Source organism: Protopterus annectens, chromosome 1.part1, assembly GCF_019279795.1.
Source record: "Protopterus annectens isolate FY-2018-M chromosome 1.part1, PAN1.0, whole genome shotgun sequence".
Lineage (NCBI taxonomy): Eukaryota > Metazoa > Chordata > Ceratodontiformes > Protopteridae > Protopterus > Protopterus annectens.
The window spans coordinates 538,280,068-538,306,399 of record NC_056726.1 but is presented as its reverse complement, the minus strand read 5'-3'; the positions used below and the strand labels follow the sequence as shown (position 1 = coordinate 538,306,399).

The 26,332-nt window shown below is 43.3% G+C and overlaps 1 protein-coding gene across 1 annotated transcript in view; it reads left to right on the top strand.

Moving 5' to 3' along the window:
• Positions 1-26,332, top strand: part of SELENOH (selenoprotein H) — a 278,702-nt gene that overhangs the window by 26,646 nt on the left and 225,724 nt on the right. The window contains exon 3 of the mRNA XM_044076575.1: positions 20,276-20,421. Within this exon, the coding sequence (XP_043932510.1) occupies positions 20,276-20,421 (146 nt within the window). The remainder of the gene's footprint in view (positions 1-20,275; positions 20,422-26,332) is intronic.

Below are 26,332 nucleotides of genomic sequence, written 5' to 3'. Positions count from 1 at the left end.
AAAAACTGACTTTACCTCCTTTTGAACCTGCAGCTACATCTGAGTTGAAGTTTTTGTCTTGGAAGACTGCTTTTTTGTTGGCCATTACGTCTGCTAGGAGGGTATCTGAATTACAGGCTCTAATGGCAGTTGAACCCTTCCTAATATTTCATAAGGATAGGGTATCCTTGCGTACTAACCCTTCTTTTATGCCTAAAGTTGTTTCTGATGTGGCCTTGAACCAATCTATTCATTTGCCTACTTTTTATGCTGATCCCCAAAATAAAGGGGAAAAAATTTTGCACACTTTGGATATTCACAGGCAGTTACGTTATTATTTGAGCAGAACTAAAGGGTTCAGGCAGTCTCAACAGTTATTCATTTCTTTTGCCTTGGGTTCACAAGGAAAACCTGTTTCAAAGCAAACTATTTCTAAGTGGATTAGCCATTGTATTGCTTTTTGTTATTCTCATCATGGAAAGGAGGTTCCGGCTGGGATTAGACCTCATTCCACTAGGGCTACTGCCACTTCTACTGCTTTTGAGGGAGTAGCTACTAAGGATATTTTGGAGGCATCTACTTGGAGTTCAGTGCACACTTTTACTAAACATTACCATCTCCCTCTTTATTCCAAGTCTAGGGCTGGGTTTGCCACTGCAGTTTTACAGGGCATGTTAGCAGCTCCTAGTGCTTTTTGATTTTGCCAACCTCCCTTACCTTTGCTTTGGGATTCTACCCACAGGTTATGACTGCAGCAATGTGAGACGAAGAACATAGTACAGTTTTGTACCTACCATAAATGTAGATGTTCGAGGATCCACATTGCTGCAGTCCAATTTACCCTCCCTCCTTCCCCTCTGTAGTTTAGGGTTGCTGTGTTGCTTTTGGGGTAATTATTTTGTCTGTAATTGGTGGTTGGGTATTTTCTATTTTTGGCTATGGCGGCCTCCTTTTTTTTTAGGCCTTCTGACATCTGGGGCAAGAAAGACTGAGGATATGGCGTCGGTCATGCGCTTTAGTACCACTGCGTACTGACGTCGGATCAGAGCGACTATGACCGACGCCAGCCTAACACTTTGGTATTCGGGCCGACTGAGGACAGCGGACTACCCACAGGTTATGACTGCAGCAATGTGGATCCTCGAACATCTACATTTATGGTAGGTACAAAACTGTACTTTATCTTCCATTTGGTGGATTTGGGTTCTTTATGGTTCATTCTTCTACTCCAGTGGCTTCCCTGACCAATCCAGCTCAGATTCTTTAGAACCTGGAGGACTCTTGGAGCCAAAACATCCGCACCAGATCTAGAGGACCGGATTCTACTCTGAATTTGTTGGAGACTTCCCTGCCCCTGAGCTTTGACTCTGGACAGCTTGGGTCTAACTCCATCCTTGGGTGGAGTGCTTACAGGGTTTCGGTGGCCAGCTGTGCAGGAAATGCTGGATCTGCTACCTATGGCTTCGGTCTCCCTCAAGTGCTCTGCCTTAGAGTTTGTGGAGAGGGGTTTCTCTTTACCTAGGAAAAAGGACATCCCTACCCACCTCTGATCAGATTACTGTATAACCTTCGGGTCTTTGCTCTGAGTCTGTCTTCTAGTCTGCTGGGACAGCCAGCCAATTCAAGTCCCCAATCAGTCCCTTACGACTCCCCTAACATTTTAATATCTCACCTGACCATCCCACTGATGAGGTCCCTTGGAAAAGAACATGTTAAAGGAGACACTTTGATTCCTTTCAGGAATCTCTCACGGAGGACACCGATTTCAATGAAGGGGAGGGATCCCCCACATTTCCACCTGAAGTTGTTTCCTTTGGTGACCTTCTTGAACTCTTAAAACAAAAAGGTGTTTGGTCTTCCGATACCGCCTCTGAAGAGAAGTATGTGTTCTTGGAGGCTTTTGGGCTTGGGTGCCCCCCCCCCCCGGGCTAATTAACTAAGACCTTATTTCTTGCCCAGCATGGAAGGAACCAGATACAGTGGATCCCATCCTTAAGTGTCCAGATAAATTTCCAGGAATTAACAAGGGGATAGGAAGATGTGGTTCTGTAAATCTCTTGAGTACTTTCCAGGAGGCAGTTCCCCTGTCTGCCTCTGGGAGAGCTGTAAGGGCAGATGACATTCCCGTGTTAGAGGTGGCCCACAGAAACTGGGTTTTTGGGATTCTGTCTGACAAACCCTACCAGTGTTTCTGAAAGCCTTAGTGTTGTCCTCTGGAGGCATTCGGGGGGGCGTTTGGGGGGGGGGGGTTGTCTCTGCATTAAAAAGCCTGGGTATCCATAACAAAATATCCTGGGTGCATAGAATTGTATCCAGAGGTTATATCATTTTCCATACCTCTCAACTGTCCAGATTTTCACAGAATGTTCCGATTTCTTTGCTTCATATTTTTGGCCTGTTTTTAATACAGATTTTGGTTTTCTGGCAAATCTTTGAGGTCTGAAGTCAGAAAATGAGACCTTTTGAGTTTGACTACATATCCTTCAGAAGATTCATGCTAATGTATGCCATTTTCCAAATTCCTCCTGCAAGAATGAAAATACCAGATTGTTCCAACCAGTCTGAGGGAGATGGTAGCAATAGCAATACAAAACCTGTTCAGAGTCATCCAGGGGATTCCCCCTCTGACTATAGGATCTGGGACATGCTCAAGAATCTTCTTGGCACCAAAGACAGGGGACTTGAGATCCATCCTGCATCTCACCAAACTAAACCAGTTTGTGAAATATTTAAGGTTCTGGATGGTCACGGTTCAGTCCATTTTGCCCCTTCTGTAAAAGGACGATTGGATGTGCTTGATAGATATTCAGAATGTGTATTATCACATCAAAATGAACAGGTGCCACAGAAGATGTTTGCGCTTCTGGCTGGGAGCCAGTCATTACCAGTTCAGATCATGCCCTTTGGTCTCACTACAGCCTTCAGGTTGTTCAAATGCATGAAAGTGGTGGCAGCTTACATGACCCTGTTGGGATTCCAGGAGTTTCCATACCTAGATGACTGCCTCCTAATTGCCCCAGCCAGGCATTTCCTCCTACAGGCATGGACTACTTGTTCCAGTTGTCTTCACCTAGGCATCACAGTCAATTACAGCAAATCTCCCCTCTCACCTACACAGAATCTGAGTTCATAGGTGCTCATCTAGACATGGTCACTCAGCCTCTCTTCCTCCAGCACAAATCCAGACACTCACTCGTATCCCAGGTCAAGAAAGTAATCTTGCATTCTTCTGTTCCAGCATGACTAATCTTGCAAGCCTTGGCATTCGTGGCAGCAGCTATCGCCCTAGTTCTTTAGCCAGGTTTTATTTGCGAATTCTGCAGTGTACCCTGTCAGTACAGTGGTCTATTCAACAGGCTTTATCCATCCCAGTCAAGATCATACAAGCTTACAAAAGATATCTGCTTTGGCTTCACTTGATGAAGTTTCACAAGGCTGTCCATTTGTTCTCTCCCTACTCATAGCCACTGTGACCACTGATACCTCCCATTGGGGTGGGGGGCACTACTTGGGAAGGACAGTGTGAGGTACATGGTCCCCAGAAGAGGCCGAGACCCACATCAATGCCCTGAAAATGAGAGCAGTTCTCATTGTTGCAGGCCTTTCAAAACACACTCATTTCTGGGATGATCCAGATTGGTATATCTGTAGTCTGGTACATCAGCAATGAAGGAGGAACCTGATCTTGCCCGCTGTGTCAAAAAGCTTCAAGAGTGTGGCGATAGGCAATCTCTTCCAACTGTTTTCTCATAGCAATAAACATACCAGGAAAAGCCAAAGCCAATGTCACTGCAGATAAACTAAGCAGGTCCATTCTGATGCCTCACAAGTGGTCTGTCAATGTCAAAGTGGTGCAGAGAATTTTCTGTCCATTGGGCTACCTATTCTGCAACCTTTTTGCTTCTGTCCTTAACGGCAAGTGTAGCAGGTTCTTTGCCTTGATCCTACAAAAGGGGAAGTAACCTGGTCTTCTCTATTCATTCCCAAACTTCTACAGAAAGCATACTGGTTTGCACAGTTTTCCTCATTGCACCCTTTTGGCTTGGTCAGATTTGGTACACCTTCCTCTGGCCTCGTGTTCTACATCCACTCTGGATACTGGATCTCAATCTAGACCTTCTGTCTGACTACAGGAGCGACTCATCTGGACTTAATAGGATTCAAACAGACCATATGGTTTCTCCAGTTCCACTTATTGCTAGACAGCCCAGGCTTTCCTCCCCGGTCCATTATATTTTATCTTCTCAAAGCCCTTGTACGAGAGAGATTTACAAAAATAAATGTAAGAGATTTGTGTTCTGGGCTCTTAAGAATGATCTGGACCCCTTTTTCTGCCCCCCATATCAGCAATACTTGAATTGCTAACTTCAATTTTCAATAAAGGGGCTAGGTTTTCTACTATTAAGGTCCAGTTGGCTGCCATTTCAAACTTCCATCGAGATGTGTAGTTAAGAAGAAGCTTTCTCAAAGGAGATGCCCCCCCCCCTACACACACACACACACACACACACAAAACTTTTCAAACCAAGGGGGAATACATTCTGCATCTTTTTGAAAGTGCATAGACTTTTTTTTTTTTTTTTTTTTTTATCTTAATAGAATGAAAGATTTATGGAAGACTTGACAGTTTTCCTCCCCTGCTTAACAGATTTGGCAAGTCAATTTCTAAAGTTGTACTAGCCAGGTGGTTAACTGATGCAGAGGATTGGCCTTTCCTAAACCTCCTAGAGCCCATTCCATAAGGTCTATGGCATTATCCTCAAGCTTTTTGATCAAAAGCTTTTGTAGGTGACATTAGTGTAGCTGCTACTTGGCCCAGTGCTTGTGCCTTTATTCCTCCTTACAGATTGTATTTGGCTTCTAGGAATAGAGCTGCTTTTCACTTTGCAGCACTTCAAAATTTCGTTCCATGAGGGAACCCAAGGTTTGTCTAGCTGGGGACTCTGTCCCATCAGTTGAGGAATGAATGAAAATGACAACAGCAGGTAACATTACAGTGAATACATAACTTTGTATCAGTTTTGTCCATTTTCATTTTTCCTCAACTTCACACATTCCCAACACCCTTTCCCTAATTCCTGGAGAGGCCTAAGAGTATCACTTGGGAACTGTTGTTCATTGTTTGTGCTTCTGCTCTTTTCTATTCATTCGTGAATTTTCCTAAGGTATTATCCAATCAGTCCCATGGGCAGCAACCTTGATCTGAGATATGTTAGAGTGGAAGGGCTTTATGTGCAAAGGGATAAACTTGAGAGTTTGGATACAAGGCTCTGGAAGACACAGGAGAGTCTGATCAGAGACCCATCAGTTGAATGAAAATGGACAACACGGATGTAACGTTATGGTGAGTACATAACTTTTTTTTTTTTTTTTTGTATAGCTGGGTGCACAAGTTCCAGGGTAAAGTACCCAATCCTGATGTACACAGTAGTGGCAGGACTGGAAAAAAAGGCAGTGTAGAGTCCTCCTGGGTACAGAAACATTCCTACAACAGGATTAGACTAGACTTGGGGGGGGGGGTGATAACCCCTCTGTTGTAGCTATTCCACAAAAACTGGCAGAGCAAAAAAGGTCCATAAAGATGATGAAATGGAATATAAGGAAGAAATTGTGCATTTGTTAAGCAAGAAGCCCCAGATGGAAGATATTTAGAAAGGTTTAAAGAGACATTAGTGAAACAAAATAGCTGCAGAAGAAACTCAAATGCTTCAAATAAAAATGTGTATACATTTAATGCAAAGTATTCATAAAAAACATGTAAATGAAGAAACGGTGACACCTGGAAAAAGAATAGAGGAAGTGCAAAGGTATAAAGAAAAAAACGGTTGTTTGAAAAGTATAAAAAAAAAAAAAAAAAGCCTGAACCTGGGGGGGGGTATGGTGTAGTGTTTAGTTTGGCTTTCTGTTTTGCATAATCTGTACAAAAAAAAAATCTCCAAAGCAATTTGATGAGAAATACAGGCAGAGGTAGAAAATAGATTTAGTAAAGTAGAAGTTAAACAAATAGAAAATTAAGTTATGAATTTTTCTGTGAAAAGAAAGCTTTACTGTGGAGAAGCCAACACAGGCAGTGTTACAGTATGATGGAATTGTAAGTCACCAGATTAATGAGCAACAGGTGGCGCAGGAGGCATTTGAAGAGTTGCAACACACTGATGCTCTGGAACCTTCTGTAGAAGTCAGGTGTGAAAGTCCAGTTGAAGTCGCATAGCAGGGGAAGGAGCTGGAAGTGGGCTGGCCGAACCACAAAGGGAGGGGAGGGGGAGTGTCCATATTCATAAAGGACATCCACACCTCCAGGTTAGTAGCAACACATGAAGCATCAGAGACCATACAGGTGCAACTAACCATAGGCAAAACTGCTATACAACTGGTAGCATGTTACAGACCACCCTCCCAATCTCAAGAACCCCACTCAGCCTTCCTGAAGACATTGGAGGATATGAATGTATCACAAAATACCATCATACTGGGAGACTTCAACTACCCAAACACAGATTGGGTACGTTATTCTAGCCCTAATACCCTAGCCCAAAGGTTCCTGGAATTCATAAATTCAAATGCACTGGAACAACTAGTCACATCTCCCACTAGGGGAGATAATATACTAGACCTGATCATCACAAACATGAGGACAAAGTGCTCCACACCGGAAGTATACCCCTCACTAGTGAGATCTGACCACAAACTAATCACCCTGGATATACATATCCCACCTCCACCCCCAGCACAAAAGACCACAGTGAAAAACTTCTCAAAAGCAGACTTCACTCTTCTTAAGACTGAGATGGTATCCTTTAAGCCCACTGTGCCAGTGGATACCACATCCCACAATGCCGAATCCTTCACTAATGCTTTCTGTGGACATCTCCAAGAATGCATGGATCATGTAATCCCAAACAAATCCAAGTCCCTCTCCACCAAATGTAAGCGTCCTGTCTGGTGGACCTCAGCCATAAACAAATTGTATAACAAAAGAAGGAAGCTACTGCACGTCAGAGTGAAATCCCATGAAGGGAAGACATCTCTGATCAACATTAGCAGAAAACTACGTTCTCTCAAAAACATCCAAGGCAAACTTTGAGAGAAAAATCGCTAAGGACACTAAAGATAACCACAAAGCCTTCTTCAGCTATGTTAGAAACCTGGGCGGAAACCCTCAGATATGTTCAGAGTTGGTTCACAACAACAAAAAATACACTGAACCCACAGATATTGCTAACATTCTGGCTGACAGGTTCAGTGCAAATTTCTCCCCTCCTTCACCCCCAAAAGAAGAAATACTTATCCCAGCTGAATGTAATCTCCCTGTCATCTCAGATGCCCAAGTGAGAACCACCCTAAACAAAGCAAAAAACACAGCATCAATGGGACCTGACAGTATCCCGGGGTGCGTGTTACGTGAACTCCAAGAGGAGCTAAACCCACACATAAAAATGCTATTTAACCTTAGCCTTACTTCGGGATATGTACCTGAACACTGGTGTACAGCAACGGTGATCCCACTCCACAAGGGGGGGTGCCTCTACAGACCCTGGAAACTACCGCCCCATAAGCTTAACTAGCCTGGTCTGCAAAGCTATGGAAAGAATCATTATGGAACTCGTAAACAGAGACATAGGGGACCTACAGACACTTGACCCCACCTAGTTCGGCTTTGTCAAGGGCAGATCCTGCCTTTTAAACCTGGTTGACTTTTTTGAAACAGTCACTAGAGCCATTGATGAGGGCAAAGCAGTCCATACAGCATACCTGGACGTGGCTAAGGCCTTCGACACAATACCCCACTCAGGCATCATAGATAAGCTAAACAGCTTAAAAGTAAACCCTTATGTCACTAGATGGGTTGCAAACTGGCTAAAGGACAGAACCCATAAAGTTAAAATCGCTGGAGCAATGTCAGACTCAAAGCCAGTCACAAGTGGTGTCCCACAGGGATCTGTCCTGGGACCCCTCTTGTTCGGCATTTATTTCTCAGATGTTAAAGCAAACATGGGAGGGCTGTGGCTGACCAAGTTTGCAGATGACTGCAAACTAGGCGCCATAGTCGATACACCAGCAGACAACACACATCCTACAAAAAGGCCTCACTGAAACGGACAACTGGTGCCGTAGTCACAGCCTTAAACTAAATGCCAAAAAATGTATAGTCATCCCTTTTGGAAAAAACAAAGTACCCACAAATTATCACATAGACAGCAACCCACTGAGTACGGAAAAAGTAATCTGAGACCTAGGGACCCAAGTAGACAGCGACCTCTCATTTGACACCCACGTTGCCAAAGTGGTTAGAAAAACATTCTACCTTGCACACCTCATCATGAAGGGATTCGCATCCAGATCCAAGGATGTCATTGTACCCCTATATTCCTCCCTCATCAGACCCATGATTGAGTACAATGCCCCATTTGGTATGTACCTCTCCCGGCATTTGCAACAGCTGGAGAGACCACAAAAGTACCTCACCAAAAGGATCAAGGGTCTCCAACATATGTCTTATTCTGCCAGACTAAAGAAACTTCAGCTCTATTCAGTAGCATACCGCCTGCTCAGAGGTGATCTCTGCCTGGCATACAAGGCCATGTCCAATCAGGATCTGATGGACATGCTCCACCTCAAAAAATCCAAATCCATCAGGACCACGAGAGCTAAAGACTTGAACCTCGGCACAAGTATGAATAGGACATGCTGGAGGGATAGATTCATAACCCAGAGGTTTCCCATGCTTTGGAACAGGATCCCAGTTTGTATTAGGCGGAGCCCCTCACTGACTCTCTTCAAGAGAAATCTTGATGAGTGGATGGGAGATCGTAAGTTTACCCCAGGGGTCACAACTGTGTCACTGCTAGACAGGGGCACAGTAAACTAATTCTATTATATAAGGGGACCTTCATTGTGTCAACTACTAGACAGTCACAGTATTCTAGATTTATTCTGTACATTTTTGTACCATTTCATGGGGTGGCAAAAGCCACATCACTATGGCTAGGCTTACAAATGCCCCAGGGCAGATAGCCTAGTACTATACTATGAAACTAAGTGGTGGCAACTCTGACACAGGTAATGAGTGATGGTCCATAGGATTCCTATATGAAGGAGTAGCGGATGAAACTGGGTGCATCTGAAGAAGATATGCCACAGGAAGATTTTCTGGAACTTTCTGTAGATTACTCACAGGAAACGGAGAGCAAAGAAGACGGTCAATCCAGAAGAAAATGATTTAAGGGAAGTCTTACATGATATAGATACATATTCCGATAGATAAAAGAAATGGATTACAGGAAGTAAGACCTGGAATGTGAGAAGACTGGTATAATAGAGGAGCACAGTAATAGGAGCTATTAAGAAAAATTCTTGTGATTTATTTAAAAAATAAATAAATAAAATAAATTGCTGTGCAACTAAACTAATAGTGGGTAAAGGTGTTTCTACAGAAATGTAGGGTAACGAAGGAAGGAAACGAGTAAAAATGCCACAATGGAAGCACTGAAGAGAGAATTATAAAGCAGTTAAAACTGAAAGTAACGCTGTTTAGAAGAAAAGAAAACTGATCAGAAATGCTTAGAAAGGTGTGGTAAAAGCAATAAGCATTATAAAAACGGACCAAGATTTATTATATGCTATTGACTCAGCACAAACAGAAAATTTTAGAATGTATGCAAATAAGTCTAAAAGAAAAGTACAAAATAGTTCAATGATTACCTAAAAAGATTCTATAGAGAACTGAGAAATAAAGCAAAGTAACAAACGCCACCAAAAATGCAGAAATAGTTTTCCAAAATGTGACCTATTTATGAAGACCCTACTGAACATCACAGATGCTGACTGGATAGAAGAATTAAAATCATAAACCTAATGCAGTGGATATGAGATGAAGTACTGGCAAGAGAAATTAAGAAATGGTAACTGTTACACTGACAACACACCCCTTAGAGTTGACCCAGTAGTCAGGGACTTAGGGGGACACACGGATAGTAATCTAGCCTTTGACCATCATGTGTCTACAGTGGTGAGGAAATCCTTCTATATTGCATAACTTATAAACAAAGGTATGGCATCCGTATTTGGCATCGGACCTGTCATTGAGTACAGTGCCCCCTTTGGTATGTACCTAACCAGGTGTATCCAACAACTGGAACGTCCACAGAGTTTCCTCACTAAAAGAAAATGTAGAGCAAGTAAAATTTCATATGCAGACCGCCTCAAGGTCCTATCCCTGTATTCTGTCTCCTACAGGCTTTTGAGGGGAGAGCTCTGCCTGGTATATAGGGCATCGTCAGACCCCACTCTGGATCTCCTGCATATCCACAAAGCAAACTGCACCAGAATTACCCATTCTAAAGACTTAAAATCTTTCCTGTGATATAAATAGGTCCTGCTGGAGAGATGGGTATGTATCCCAGAGACTGCAGTGTCAATGGAACAGGCTCTGTATCCATTCCCTAACCCAATTTGCATGCAACTTGGACAACTGGATGGGAAACAGGAAATTCATCCCTGGTTTGGCACCCTTCTCTCTAATGGACACTGGTAACCTGTATGGTTCCTCTCCCAAACCCCTGCTTATACTTGTCAAGAGTATCACATCTTGTCAGAGGTTTGGGATGCATGGCTAGGCTTAAAAAGGCCCTTGTGGTCATTAGGCTAGTAAACACCTGTGAACCTGTAAATGGGAAAACCGTAGGCTCAGATGCAGTACCTAATTTATGACTGAGTATTAGCATCTTTACACACAGATTTGGCCTTGTGGTAAGAATTGCATGCGCCTCCCAAACTGACATCAACCTGGTTAATAGGGAAAAAAAAAACATGATGATCCTTGAGTGAACCTGGAAGCCATCCAAAGAACTATAGACCAATAACTTGCCTTCTGATAATGTGCAAACTATACTGGAACTGGTGCAGACAGTTTTTAAAGTCCTTTAGAAATCCACAATTATGGCATTATTACACAATGGTAACAAGAAGTCATATGAAACAAAGGGTCATTTATTTCTAAGTAAAGTCGTGATAGAGAATTGTTGGGGGGGTATAAGTATGGTATGGATAGATTGCAGAAAAGCATTTGACGGCATTCCACATTGATGGATAAAGGAATGCTTAAAGATGTATAAAATACAATTGCATCCATCAGTTACGATGCAGTGACCATGAAATAGTGGTAAACCGTTTTGCAGTTGAGCCATAGCAAAAGGCAATTTAATTATCCCTGGGATAAAACTTCAAAAGGGGAATTTTCCCAGGGTTGATTCTCTGGTGCCACTGCTTAGTTTTGTTCTTAACGCATTAAGCTATTTACTTGACAGATTAGGCTATAGTTACAATTTGGTTCTTAGAAAACAACTTTGTATAAAGATTTGTCATCTACTTTTTGGGTGTGACTTAAAACCTGCGTAGCTGATCTGATGAGTTGAAGCAACTACAAATGGTTTAAAACCTTTAAAGTGACATTTTTGCACATTTATCAAAACCAAATGTTTAAAACAGGAAAGCTGCAACAACAAAATAAAATGAGACAGGAATGTGACACAAAGGTACTTGAGCAGGAGAGACTATTTAAATATATGGGAATAGATGAAGGATCAACAGTAAAATATGAACAAATGCAAATAAAACTCTGTAAGGAATACTTCATAAGACTAAAACTGCTATTGAAAACTTGACATCTACAAATAAAATACCAGCTATAAAGCAATTTGCTTTTTCTGTTCTAAACTTAGTTTTGGGATGACTGGGTATGAAATCAAGAAAAATGCTTCATGTTTCCCAAATAATAAATTAAAATCAGTGTATACCAAGATTATGTATTCCCTACTCTGAGGGAGGTATGGGCCTTCTAGAAAATTATTACATGTACAGATTTGCAGTTGTGGGACTACATACATATCTGCTGACCTGTTAGATGCAAACATAGTGAAAGTTTTAAAACATGAGAAGTTGTCTAGGATGACATTTCTAATCAATTAGGTTAGCAGAAGCATTTTAGTGTGAGGGGGGAATGGAAATCAAAACAATAGTAGACAGCCAGCAACTGAAAGTGCAATGAAAATGAGAGAATACAAGAAGGATCATACGAAAGAAAAAAATCTGGAACATCAAGCGTATAGTGGAATGTACATAGATCTTCTGGAACAACCTCGTGTTGATGGAAATTTGACAAAAGAATGGTTAAGGAGAAGTGACTTGAAACCAAAGGATGAAAGGTTACTAGCCTATGATAGGGAACTGCATACACACTGGTTTACACAATCCCTTGAAGAGGTGGGAGAACCGGACAAAATGCAGGTTCTGTTTATATATTAAAAAAAAAAAAAAAAAAAAAAAATGGAACAGTCCCACATCTTGCTCCCGGGTGTGATGCTCTCATGGCAGAGGTCCTGCACTGGGAAATGTGCAAACACAATTTAGAAGTTGCATTGGCAACATGAACCACAGAGCACTGTAAAGAATAAAGTGTAGATCACATGGGATTATTCATTACTAGTAATGTCTTTCGACTTTTCCCGGTTAGGGGTCGCCACAGTGGAACTCCTGTCCGCTCATTATTGGCAGTGGATTTTTACAGTGCTGAGTTGCCAGCCTGACGCCCAACCTTCAAGGAAGGCACACCCATTCACGCATTCGCCTGCCTGCATGTCTTTTGTCACTCAACCGCGAGGCGGACATGCAGACTCCACACACAAGGTGCTCCAGCCGAGAATCTAATGGGAGAACCTCTTGCTGTGACAACTGTGGCCCCATACTAAAGGTTCAAAAAACAGATGAGAACCAGTAGTCCACGAAAGAGACAAAAGTAGAATTGATCGTTGAAACCACTACACCCAATGATTACATGTAAAGAGAGAGTGACTCAGAATATCAGGATTTGCAGGCAGAAATGATAGTGATGTGGAAGAAGCAAACTCAAACCGTTGATATAGTAGTAGCAGCAATGAGTCTAATAAAAACGAATTTATAGTCTTACTTGGATTTAGTCCCAGTACATATAACCTGGCATGAATTACAGAAGGAAGTGGATCTTGGCACATTGCAACTGCTGCGAAGAGCAAAGAGCACACTTGGCCAATATCGGACTAAAACAATACTAATTTTGTGAACTCTAATTGTATCCTGACTGAGGAGTGGCATCCATTCCCATCATAGTATTCGAAACCTCAAAAACTTAGGAGAAATTTATACTGAGAGAAGCCGTAAAAGAGCATACTGTCATAGAAAAGCACTAGGTCTAATAAAAATGAATTTATAGTCTTACTTGGAGTCTGCATGTCCTCCCTGTGGTCGAGTGATTAACAACATATAGGTAGGTGCGTGTGTGAATGGGTGTGCCTTCTTTGAAGGCTGGGTGTCGGGTTAGCAACTTGGCACCATAAAAATCCACTGCCAATCATTAGCAGACCAGAGTTCCGCTGTGGTGACCACTTGCCAGGAAAAGCCAAAAGACAAACAAACGTAAATTTGGTCCCAGTACATGTAACCCTAAATTAATTGACAGAAGGAAGCAATTCTTGGCACACTGCAGGTACTGCAAAGAGTACTTTTTGCTAATATCGGGCACTGAAACAATACTAATTCCATGAACCCTAATCATACCCTGACTTAAGAATGTGGTCAGTTCCCATCATGGTATTAGAAACCCAAAGTACTGGAGAAATTACAGAGAAACCATACGTTTGAAAAATGCGGTTTAGCTCTTTTTTCCATTTTGTGGTACTTCTTATTCATTTAAGTTTCATTGGTGCACAGCAGAGTGGTATTTTAACCTTTTTTTCTTTAGGAGCTTGTTTTCATGGCTTTTATATTGTTACTTACCAGGTTTTAAAATTTTTGGGCACAAGAAAGCACGTGTAGCAAGGTATTTCTATCCTTTTCCTCCCATTGGGGTTTTTAAATCTCTGAAATTAGTGCTTTTTACTGTGTAGTATCACAGCTGCTGTCTTTCCCCCTTTAAATGTGGCTTAGTTATTTTCCTTCTGTGATCTCTACATGATTCACTTTTATCAGTGCACATTTATTTATTGCACATGCTTCATGGAGGCTACTATACGAATTCCAACAAGTATGGGCCAGCTGATGTTGACTGTTCACTTCCACTGTCCCCCACCCAGTTATTCCAGTGCCCAGGCTGCCAATTCATCTCTGGTTATCTGTACTGAAATATGGGCTTCTCCCTATGTGTCACAGCACTGCTTTGTGATGTTTTATTTGTAAATAAATATATTTGAAGCTATTCAGTCTGATGGATTCCCTTTAGTGGATGAAATTGGTCACTGTAAGACTAAGCTATGAACTACACCAGTTATGTCGCTAGCTGGCGTCAATAAAGCCTACACTGTGTACACTGTTCTGAGGAACAGATAACACAGACATAAAACACTTCTTCATCCTAATTTTAGTTTTCCTACTGATATTTTTGCTGCTTTAAATATTGACAGTGATTCATAAAGGTTACCACAAAGTGCAGACTACATGTACACTTAACGTAATCTGAGTGACTAGAAAACACAAAAATGAGAAGTTTATTTTATACATATCGTGTCTACTTGGTGTAACCTTGGTGTACACTAAGTGAACACTTAAGTGTAGGCTTTATTGAATCCTCTGTCTTTCACAGTTACAATAGTTAATTTATACTAAGTGCTATCCATATAAACACAAATAATATCTCTCTCTCTCTTAGCGAAAGCAATACATTAAAAATCCGGTAAATTCTTCCATGAAACAGACCAACTTCTCCATCCAGTGCCACCATGCAAACAGTTATCTCTTTAGCTGAGCACTTTATATTGGTCTTTCCCGTGAATGCGTTCAACAAATGAAATTTAAATACTTTTGATAATTCAGTAGCATTAGTGACCCATCTTCCTGGCATTCTCATTTGGTATTGGAGCAAGATGAAGCACGTGCATACATTTTGCTACTAAGGGAATGGTAGAAACTTTAATCCTTTACCTTTTATACAGTTTATAAAGGATTGTAACTGGAATACATTTTCTTACTCTGGTCTTTATCATGCAGAGTAATACTTCATCCAAACTCTTTTTTTTCTATCTATCTGTATCATTTGTTGACTGGGAAAGTCTGACTAGGCTCCACAGAGCCTATTTTCAGCAAAGGCCCAAGGAGAAACACTCCAGTCGCATGTCTTTAGAATGTGGGAGGAAACCCATGCGAACGGTGGGAGAACATGCAAACTGTGCACAGAAGGCACCCCAGCCGAGAATCGAACCGAAGAACCTCTTGCTGTGAGGCAACAATGTTAACCACTGCGCTGCCCACACATCATAGTGTTTGTATGAAAACTGTCCATTTGTCTTTATGAACTTGTTTCATGTCTGTTACATATGTAACTTTTCTGGTTTTAAAATTTTGGGCCCAAGGAAAATTTATACCTTATTCTTCCTTTCCATCAGGATGTGAACTAACATATACCCTAAAAGAAAGTTATAGGTGCTCTGTGTCAAGAGTTCTTAAACTGTGTTGTCGTTTTGAGTACTGCCTTTTGAAGTGAAATGTAAAGGCTTTTCATGAGTTGGTAAAGCATGGTACTCTCCTAAAACTGTCAGTGTCTTTCCCCATGTGGCCTTTTTTTAGGTTAGGGAAAAGGTAAAAATTTAATAATTTGTAGGTTGCAGCGACAGTAGTATAGTGTACATACGGACATAAAGCTGACTTCTTTCCCAAGATAATATATATTTTTTCCAAGTTTTCTGACAGCAGTGGTTCTGTAATATAATTAAAGGTGAGATAGCTGCACCTTATGGAAAGGTGCAGCATTTCTAATCACAGTGACTTAGTGCTGTGAATGCGTTTTGCCAGATGCTGTTACTCTAGCATTTGTTACTCCTTCAATTGGTAGGATATTGCTGAACTCTGCAGTATTTATTCCACGTGTCTGATTAACATATCAGATAGCACCCTTGCCACTAAAGGCATCCTTACTGACCCTGACCATGTCTGCTCCTTGACCATTGTCAGACTCTCATTGGTTGACTCTGATCACCATGCTGTTTTAATCAACATATGATCCCAGCACAGGTCAACAACCAACCAAAACATCTTTGAGTCAAGGCCAGTTTCTCTGCTTTCAATGAAAATGTAAGATGGTTCAGTGGTCCCCCCACTCTTTGGTAAACCTATAGCAAATGGCACCACATATACTCAAAGATTCTGAACTCTTGCATAGAAGTTTGTATTACTGTTTTCCCATAGGTGAACAGTTCTGGTGGAACTCTGCCATACGTAACAGACACCTGATGTGTTGTAATCAATCACACAAGGGTTAACAAAGAACTCTGAAGCAAGATCAAATTCTGCAGAGCTAATTATGGGCCAGAAATTGCCTTGTCAGCAAAGGATAACCACACAACGTTTTGTTAATTATGTAACACTTATCTTTTGTGGCAATGTCCACTAAAATCCCTGAAGGTCTTGCAGGGAAATTCTGCTTCAACTTTTGTGTCTCCACCACAGCAATGTCTCTAGCCCATATTCTGGGAGGGGGGGGGGGCGCAGTCATTACCTCCGAACAGATAAGGTTTTTGGTCTTGAGTGCTTTTATCAGGTAACTGTAGGTCCAGTTAACATACTGGGCTGTCTCTCTTGATCAGTATGAGATGCCCATTGTCAGACTACCTCCTTAAACTGTTCAACTTCTGCTTCTCCGTTGGATAAAAAGTAGCTCAGCTCTACAAAGGAGACCTCACTGCAGACTCTGGGAACTACAGCCCAATCAGCCTCCCAAGCATCATTTGTAGGGTAGTTAAATGTATCATCTTGGACTCCATAAAATGGGACATAGGAAGCCCACAATCCCTGGACTTGTAACTACGTTGTCTTAGCTCGTGTTTTTCAAAACTAGTCGATTTGTTTGAAAAAGTTGCAGAAGCACTAGAGTAGGATAACTTCTTGTATAGCTTGCCTCAATCTTTAGCCTGTACCCTTCATGGCATCAATGATCAAATAGTCAAACTCTGAATAAACCCCCTATGTAATCCACTGGATTTCCAATTAGTTCATTGATTGCTGCCACTCTGAGCTTTTGGCTCACTGTTTTTTTTTTTTTTTTAAATAACTGACTTCTCACCAGTGGTGTATTCCACACATCTTTTTTTGTTTGGTATCTACTTCTGTGTTGTCAAAATCTGACCTTAAAGGTCTTCGGCTGATAAAGCTATCGGCTCCCTGACGATGCTGGTATCCTTTACAAAGGCTTCAAATGATGGTGTTAGGATCATGGTCTAAAGCTGAATGTCCCTAAATGTAGCACTGTAACTGCTTGAAAAAACACACTTGCACACCTACCATATAAACCATACTACCACCCTTAAATTAGACCCTGTATTATCCCAACCCTAAAATAAACCTAGGGACCTTTGTACTTAACACTGTCATTTGACTACCATATGTAATCATTGTCATTACCTATCTCCCTCAGCTGATTACTGGGGGGAATCCCCTGTTGCTCAGAAGAGGTCATTACCCTCTATTAATTTCTAATCTGGCACATAATCTAGTACAGTGGATCCTTTAGTATGTACCTGTCAAAAAGCCTAATCCAACTTGAAAATCTTAGCTTTTTGTTGGGTGCAAGCTCCTTTGTTCAGAACGTATAAAAGACTAGTCTATTCCTTTCTCCTACAGGGTAATCTATGCCTGGCCTACAAAGCTGTAAATTACGGAATCTTGCTTATTGTCTACATATCAGCAAAACTTATAGCAGCACAAATACAAGATCAAGGGATCAACAGACCTAAATTTATATTGCAGTGTAAATAAGAGTTTGATGGTCTGTTATGTTTCAAACAGTTCTGTGGAACAGACTGCTTTTTGTAAAGGAAAACATGTCCATAACTATCTTCAAATCTGACTTCAGTGAATGAAAAAATGCATTTAATCTGGGACTAGCCTTTATGGATGGGGGAAGTAATTAGTTGGATGTACTAATGAGATTGTAGTGGCTAGGCTTCAAAAAGCTTAACTGAACCTAACCTGTAAGGGTCATAATGTTACTACCAGGTGATGGCTATGTTATATATGGAATATGTGGCTGCATAAAGATCCCCCCGGTGGATGGCTTTTTTTTTTTTGCTTCTGGGGGTTTGTTGTGTACAAGTAGCATGTGGTATGCATCTTACACTTCAGTTCATTATAACCTGGGCACTAAAAGTGTAGGAACAGAAGGCACTATATCTCAACCTTTATATCTGTAATTACACCAGTATGTTTGCAGTCTTGAATTGTTTTTGAGGTGTGACCATGGAAAGAATTGGCATGATTTGTCTGCCTGTATACTACAGTAGTGGGTGTAATGAAGCTTTCCTTTTTTTGAGATTTAAATGCATCAACTTGTATATTGACTGGAGTATGTAGGAGTTGTAAACTGAAGTCTTGATTAACATAGCAGTATGTGTGTACTGATGGCACTTGACAGGACTTTTTGTAGAATCCATCTGTTTTTGAAGCTGTTCACCAGTTGGATTAAGCTATTCTTTCTTTGTGGTTATGAAGAATGAATAAGAGTTGCTTAAAAAGACCATATTTTTGCTCATTATCAAACATGTTGGGAGGGTGTTGAGATTTTTTTCTTGAGGTTGCAGATGACTTGACGGCTGAGAACTTGGTGCAAGTGTTCTCTGCTTGACTCTCGGAACTATATGACTGCTCCTCTGTAGCAAAAGTGGTGACCTTGTTTCATTCATAAGGCAGGAACGTGAGCAGATATTGGGTAACTGTAAATATAAGAGCCTTTCTTCAGTAGTAGGGAAAAAATTGTATAGAAAATAGGCAGAGACTGGTGGCATTCCTGAAAACCACAGCCCACAGGATATAAAATTGCATAGATATACTGCTAATCCTACTGTATCCTGTGTTCCTTTTATACGATTGAGTGACACTGGCATTAGACAGAGGGACCACAGTGATCGTGATGGTTTGTAAAGCCTTTGAACTGCCCCTGCAGATGGCTTACTAGGCTGTATGGGGAGGGGGGAATAGTTGCATTGCTTGAGGAATGGACAAATATAAAGAAGCAGAATGTGATGGGGAGGAATGAGAGACACTGTAAATAGAGACTCTGTAAATAGACTGAAGTCTGGCCAGTGGAGTTCACTTGTCCTGGACCTGGTATTGTATTATGATATCTGTGTTGGCTGCTGTTATTGAGTGCTCAGTTCCCTGTCGGTGAATGACAGTGAAATTGAGATATTGGAAGAGGAAGAGTCTTCAGAGTGTTAGAGTAGTGGGATGGGTTAAAAGGTGTCAGCCGAGGATGAGTTGCAAAATGTATGTCATGCATCTGGGGACCAAGAACCTCAAAGGAGTACTAACAGAGAAATTACATATTGGCCAGCACTGATCAACAACAAAAAAATCTTCGTCTCGGCCACTAAGTATTTGGACCACTGGGGCTTAGATTGTGCCTTAAACAGGTAAGGTACCTTTGATATATCCAGAGTGGTTACCCCTCTACTTCTTAAAAGGTTTAAGTCTAGATGTCTAGACAGGCCATAGTTGGAATATTATGCACACTCTTGACTATTTTTTAGGTGAAAGTGAGAGAGAAAGACATGAGAATGGGAAGGAAAGTCACTAGGGAGTACAGCGAGAGGCTTGTGTTACTAGAGTTTTGCATTCCTGTATGGGTATATAAAATAGTAACTGGGTAGTTTTTGTAGTAGTCCGACTCGAGAGAGTGAGAGGAGGAAGCACAAGTTCCACACTTGAAGGTCCACTAGTTTCACTGTGGAGAACTTCAAGGAAAGTGAACTGAATGAGTGAGTGATTCATGTTAACCAGACACATTGGACTTGTAGGTCCACTGAACATTCGATAAGGCATTAGGGAAACGTGTTGTAGAGGGAGGACTATGAGTGGCAACAGTACAATGATAGCTTTATTAAGCTAAACTTAAAGGGACACTTTTTTTTTTTTTTGCCCTTATATATATGTTGTGTCCTCCTTATTGAGGTCCTGAGACAATCCTGTTTGGCTTCTGTTGTAGTTACTGAATTGTGTGTGATTTTGTCTGTTGGTATTTATACTTTTTAAAATGAGATTGGATATATGATCTTGCTCTGTCGTCAGTGGTCCTTACCGGAACTGAAAAAGGTACTGTTGCATCAGCCTCCTTGTGATCCACACTGCAGCTGTGATATGCAGCCAAAAATACTGACGAAATAAGCTGTACATTTTAAAGATTTAAAAGAACTGCTGCTATTCTCTTATTAACCTAATGTCAAATGTAATACATTTTGTTATAGCCAAAATTGAATTCTTCTGTATTTTGTATTTTTCTTAGCAAAAGTTGACAAGTATACCGTCGCAATGCCGAGGCTGTGAGCCGGGCATTACGTGAAGCATTTCCTAGGGTGGAGGTAGAAGTAAATCTCAACCAACCACGACGAAATAGTTTTGAGGTGATGCTGCTCAAGCCTGATGGGTCAAGTAAGTGCTAACTAGGTATTCTTTACTTTATAAACTTGGGTGTAAATCCCTTTTATTTTAGGGGTTATCTTGGAAGAAATCCCAGTTTTTAGTCCTTGCTGACTAGGTATACATATGCTTGTAGTATGACACAGCTGAGGGCTTTGACACCCTCCCCTGTTCTGCATTCAGTCTGTTGGTGTCTAGACCACAAAGTACCGTAGCTGTTCAGTCTGAAAGTTCTAGTACTTGTCACTAGAAGGGGTCTACTTGTAGTAGCACTGTTACAGAATTGGGATCTACTGCCTCTGGCTTTTTATTAGAGGATGCCTCATTATTTTATTTTTTCCTCATTTCTGTATTTGTTGTCTTTTAGTCCATTATCTGAAGTAGTTAACTTCATTTGGTCAGCAACCTCTGGGTATTGGATCCGAGCCGGCAGCTTTCCTAGCAAAAGATCTGAGCTCCATGCTCCTCCCCCCTACCCATAATATCCTGCTACCTCCCTCTAGTCCTCAGATCTCGTTTGCCACGGCTTCTTGAAGCATCTGAGAACGAGCTCCTAGTGTTGGGTTGTGAGTTTAAAATAGATATTCAAACTTTTTTTACCTTAAAATCTCTCTCAACTTGTTGTGTGTGGTACCTTTTCCTCCCTTGAAACTTTTTTGGTAGTTTTCATGTTAGCTTTAGTTTAGATATTTTTTCTTTTCCCCCTCCCCCCCCTTCTGTCTGTGTGTACGTGTGGGCCTGTAAATGTCTGAAGGCCCAAAAGCAATTTTTTTCTAAATGCTCTGAATGTGGCCATAAGCTGTCCCCAGCAGATGGCCACACTCTGTGCGTTATTTGCCTGGGCGTGGACCACCTTTCGTCGGGCTGCACTATCTGTGCAGCCTTCACCCCCAGGGCTTTGAGGGATAGAAGGACCAAGCTAGTCCTTGCGGGCCTTTTGCCCCTTGATTCGGCTTCGTCCTCCTCCCCCTCTTTGGCACCAGCCGTGGCTGCTCCACTGACCGTTCCCGCTCCCCTGGCCAGGATTCAAACTCCCTCTTTGGCTCAGGAGGAAAGGGACACCAGGAAAAAGGACAAGGAGCGTGATGGGGAACAGGCATCATAGCCACAAGAGGCGAGCCGATTCAGTCCCCTCAGCCCCGCTGTCTAAGCAGCTTGCCTTCCCCCCTTAAGGTCTCCGGGTCTTCTCCCTCCCAGCTTCGTTCTCCGCATTTCTCCCTGGAGCTGGAGAAGACCCGGTCCCTTCGAGGTCATCTAGGAGGCCTTCCCGGCCAGCCTCGGCAGCCTCATCCAGGTCGACCAGAAGTTTATCTGACGCGGACATGGACCGGATGATGCGTCGATTTCTACAGGCCCAGCTGCAGATGGGAGTGCTCCCCCCCCCCTCCGGGGGGAGCTCGACCCCATTTCTTGCCCCCATTGCTCCTTCTCCGACCCATTATCGGGGTTCGGAGCTGTCTGATCCGAGTAGCTTCGGAGCCGGGGTGATGGCGCAGACGGTGTTTCCTACCTCGGCGCCGACTGCACCTTCGAGTTTGTCTGGTCCTTTTTTGGATCCGAGCTCTCAGGGCCGTGAGCTGAGCGTCTGATCTGGAGGGGTTATTGTGCCTTCGGCTCTGAGGTCTGAGCGCATTTTCTTTCGGATCTGATCGGGTCATCTCCGGTGCCGATCCACACGCCTGATCCGAGGGGGCTGCTTTCTGATCCTAGGGAGAGCAGCTCACCCTCTGCATTCGACGTCATGGAGAGGGTTCTTTCGAGGGTTTCCTGGCCCCAGGTTCTTGCTATGGATCCTCCCACCATTCCCTCTCAGACGGGCCTGTCTTCCATCATCCGGCCACAGGGACAGCCTGCGCCTACGTCCCAGATGGTTCCTGTAGAGGAACAGGACATTGTTGGTGAGGCCTCCTCGGACAGCCCCCTCGAGGAGGTTCCTCACAAGCGAAAGTGTAAGAGGAGGCACTTTGACTCACCGGAGTCCCTCACAGAAGACCCTGACTTGGAGGAAGGGGAAGGTTCCCCCAGGTCACCCCCCGAGGAAGTCTCCTTTGGAGACATTATGGAAATGCTTCGTATTAGAGGGGGGTGGCCAGCCCAAAAGCCTTCCTCGGATTAGTCTGTTTCTGGAGGCGTTCGTAGGCCCATCTACCTCTTGGGTGTTCCCTCCCGTCGATCCTCTGGTGGACCTCATAACTACCAGGGCATGAAAGGAGCCGGACAATGTGGAGCCAATACCCAAGAGACCGGACAGGATTCTCAGCCCCCCCACAGACAGGACAGTTTGGAGCAAGGGTGTCCCGGTAGATGCCATGGTGGTGGCGGCTGCCACCAAGAAGGAATTGGCACAGGAGAGTTCCTCGGTACATCCTCCAGACAAGGAGTCTCTGACGATGGACCGCCTCGGAAAGCAGATGTTCGCTTCAGCAACCTTCTCTGTCAGGTCACTGAACTATATGGCACATGTAATTCGGCACCAGCGGGACCTAATCAAAGAGTACGCTGGGTCACCCCCAGAGTCCATGTCTGCCGAGGACAAACGGACCTTCTCTGCTCGAATGGCCACTCTTAAGTCTATCACAAACACCTCTATGTGGCTTCTCTCCCATGCCACGGAGGGAGCAGCTAGAGCCAGCAGAGCAGGCATTGCCTTACGACGACAGGCCTGGCTCTGTCTCTACGACTTTGTGAATCCCTTCAAGGCGTCCTTCACGAACGCCCATTTTGACGGTTCTACGCTTTTCGGCAAAACCGTCTGCGATATGCTACTGCAGAGCGGGAAGGACGGAAAGACATCTGCTGTCGGGATCTGCTTCTCGGCTCCTCAGAGGTCCTTCTCCAGGAACCAAAGAGGGCAGAAGAAGATGTGGTTCCGGAAATCCCAACAATCCCGTTTCGCTCCGGATCCCTTGTCCTTCAGAGGCAGAGGAGGGCAGGGTGGACGCCGGCCCAGAGGCAGAGGGGGGCCGAAGAATTTCGGGTTGAGGGAACCCTTTTCCGATCGACCCGCGCAGCAGCCCTGAGGGGTTGCCCGACTGCTCCTCTCTGGAGGCAGTTGGGGGGAGCTTCTCGGAGCATCTAGCACACTGGGAGTCCATTACGGCAGATTGCTGGGTGCTCCGAATCCTATCCAGAGCTTACTCAATTCCATTCCTAAGTTCTCCTCCCTGGTCGGGGCGCCTCCCCGATTTCCCACCCAATCAGAGGGAGGTAGCAGCCTTTGAAATAAAGGAGCTACTAAGAAAAAGAGCCATCCAGCACGTCTCCCCCAGTCAGTCCGGATCGGGCTTTTACTCCAGGTTCTTTTTGGTGCCAAAAAAGACTGGGGACTTGCGACCGATTCTCTACCTGTCCACACTGAACCTGTCAGTCGCCAAAGAAAAGTTCCGGATGGTCACCATTCAATCCATTCTCCCACTTTTACAGGAGAATGACTGGATGTGCTCCATAAACCTCAAGGATGCGTACTACCACATTAGACGATCCAGGAGGTTTCTCCACTTTCGGCTGGGAGCCAGCCATTATCAGTTCAGGGTCCTACCCTTCGGTCTCACCACAGCCCCCAGGGTGTTCACCAAGGTCATGGCAGTTGTAGCGGCCCACCTGAGGCTTCAGGGAATACAGGTTTTTCCTTACCTGGACGACTGGCTCCTAGCCGCCCCCACCAGGCATCTACTATGTTCAGCCAGGAACTATTTCCTACATCTCGCCCACCATCTAGGGATCACGATCAACCACAAGAAATTCTCCCTTCAGCCTACTCAGATCTTGGATTTCATAGGGGCCAGGATAGATGCAATTCAGTCCAGAGTCTTTCTGACGACAGACAGATGCTGCAACTTAAACCTCCACGTTTTGGCTCTTCTACAGTCCTCTGCCCCTGCAGCGGAATTAGTCCTGATGGCTCTGGGGTCTGTCAGTGGCCATCAACCTGTCACCGCTCGCATGTTTGAATTTGAGAGTTCTTCAATGGACCTTGCAGGTCCAGGGGTCCATCCTACGACATTCTTTGTCTTCCCCTATTCCCCTCAGCAGGGTTTGCAGGGAATCTCTACTTTGGTGGCTCCATTCCAGGCACCTCCGGGAAGGGCGCCCCTTCTCCATGTCCCCACCCCAAGTCACAGTGACCACGGAAGCATCTCGCCTCGGGTGGGGGGGGGCACTGCATGGGCAGAACCGTCCAAGGCACGTGGACTCGCACAGAGACCTTCTTGCATATCAATGTTCTGGAGATGAGGGCGGTGCTTCTAGCGTTGCAGGCTTTCCATGCCCTTCTTCCTCTAGGGACTATTGCAATTCAAGCAGACAACATGTCAGTGGTCTGGTACAACAACAAGCAGGGGGGAACCAGATATTACTCACTTTGCCGAGAGGCCATGAGTGTGTGGGAATGGGCGATATCCACCAACCGCTTTCTCATAGCAACGCACATACCGGATCGGTCAAACATTCTAGCGGACAAGCTGAGTCGAACTATCCTCTCACCTTACGAGTGGTCTCTGAACCCCTTAGTAGTGAAACGGATCTTTCTCAGATGGGGTCAGCCTTGCTGCAATCTGTTCGCGTCGCCTTCGAATGCAAAGTGCAGTGAGTTTTTCGCTCTAATTCCCCACCAGGGGAAAGCCCCAGAGACACTCTGGTCCATGCTTGGCCATCCGGTTTTCTTTATGCTTATCGTCCTCTTCCGTTGATGACAAAATTCTTACAGAAAGCTCGCCGGTTGGGGAGCAGAGTTATCCTCATAGCCCCATTCTGGCCTCGTCAAACCTGGTTCCCATGTCTACGGTCTTATCTAGTGCATCCTCCCTGGATCTTGGATCCCATTTCAGATCTGATTTCTCATCCCTTGGGATTGAAAACCTCTGACCTGGACAACCTCAAACTCCTCGGCTTGGCTGATCCAGTTCCGTTAATGGCTAGGACTCCCGGTATCTCATCCTCAGTTAAGGCTATCCTGGTGGCCGCTCATAAGCCTTCTACCAGGAAGGTCTACAAGAGTAAATGGAAGTGTTTTTCTGTCTGGGCGGAGCATAGAAATTTGAATCCTTTTACGGCTCCTATTCCAGCAGTCCTCGACTTTCTTTCCCACATTTTTCAGCAGGGGGCTAGTTCTTTGGTTAAAGTTCAATTGGCAGCTATTTCCCACTTCCACATTGGAAACAATTTTGGTCCCCTAGCTTCCTCTAAGATCTGCAAGACCTTCCTGAAAGGCACATTTCTTTTAAGACCCCCTGTTAAGGATGCAGTTCCTCCATGGAATTTAACCCTAGTTCTCCAGACTCTGACTGGTCCCCCCTTTGAGCCTGCAGCTTCGGTCGACTTAAAGTATGTATCTTGGAAAACTAGGAAAAAACAGCAGTTTTCTGTTGAATGTCACCAAGTACGATAGATTCCACCACAGTTAAGAACAAAGTAAAAACACAATTTATTAATGCAATTCCAAAATCAAGGTGTTTTCGTCCTATAGCTGGACTTCATCAGATAATCCCTTCCATTATTTATTAACTTCCATTATATACTTCCTTCCTTTTTCATTTTCCAATCAAAAAATACCAATTAATTCAAATAAACAAATCCGCTTACTTTTTTAAAAAGCTCATTAATATTAAAATACATTTCATTTAATCGCATAAATACATCACATTTCTCTAATAAAACTTTAAATTATGTCTATTCATCACTTTAAAATCAATTCCATTCATATTTGCAGGGGCTAGATATATTTTATATATACATGTTTATAAAAATGTTAACATTCATAAAACTTCCAATCCAATAGCATGTATTTCCATCAAATAGCACCATCTATTGACCATATAATTTATTGCACTCAGGATTATATTTTAGCTGCCTTTAGTTTCAGTAGAGGTAAAATTGAAATATATTCATTCAAACCTGGGGGTTTATTTGCTTGCAATGTGATCTG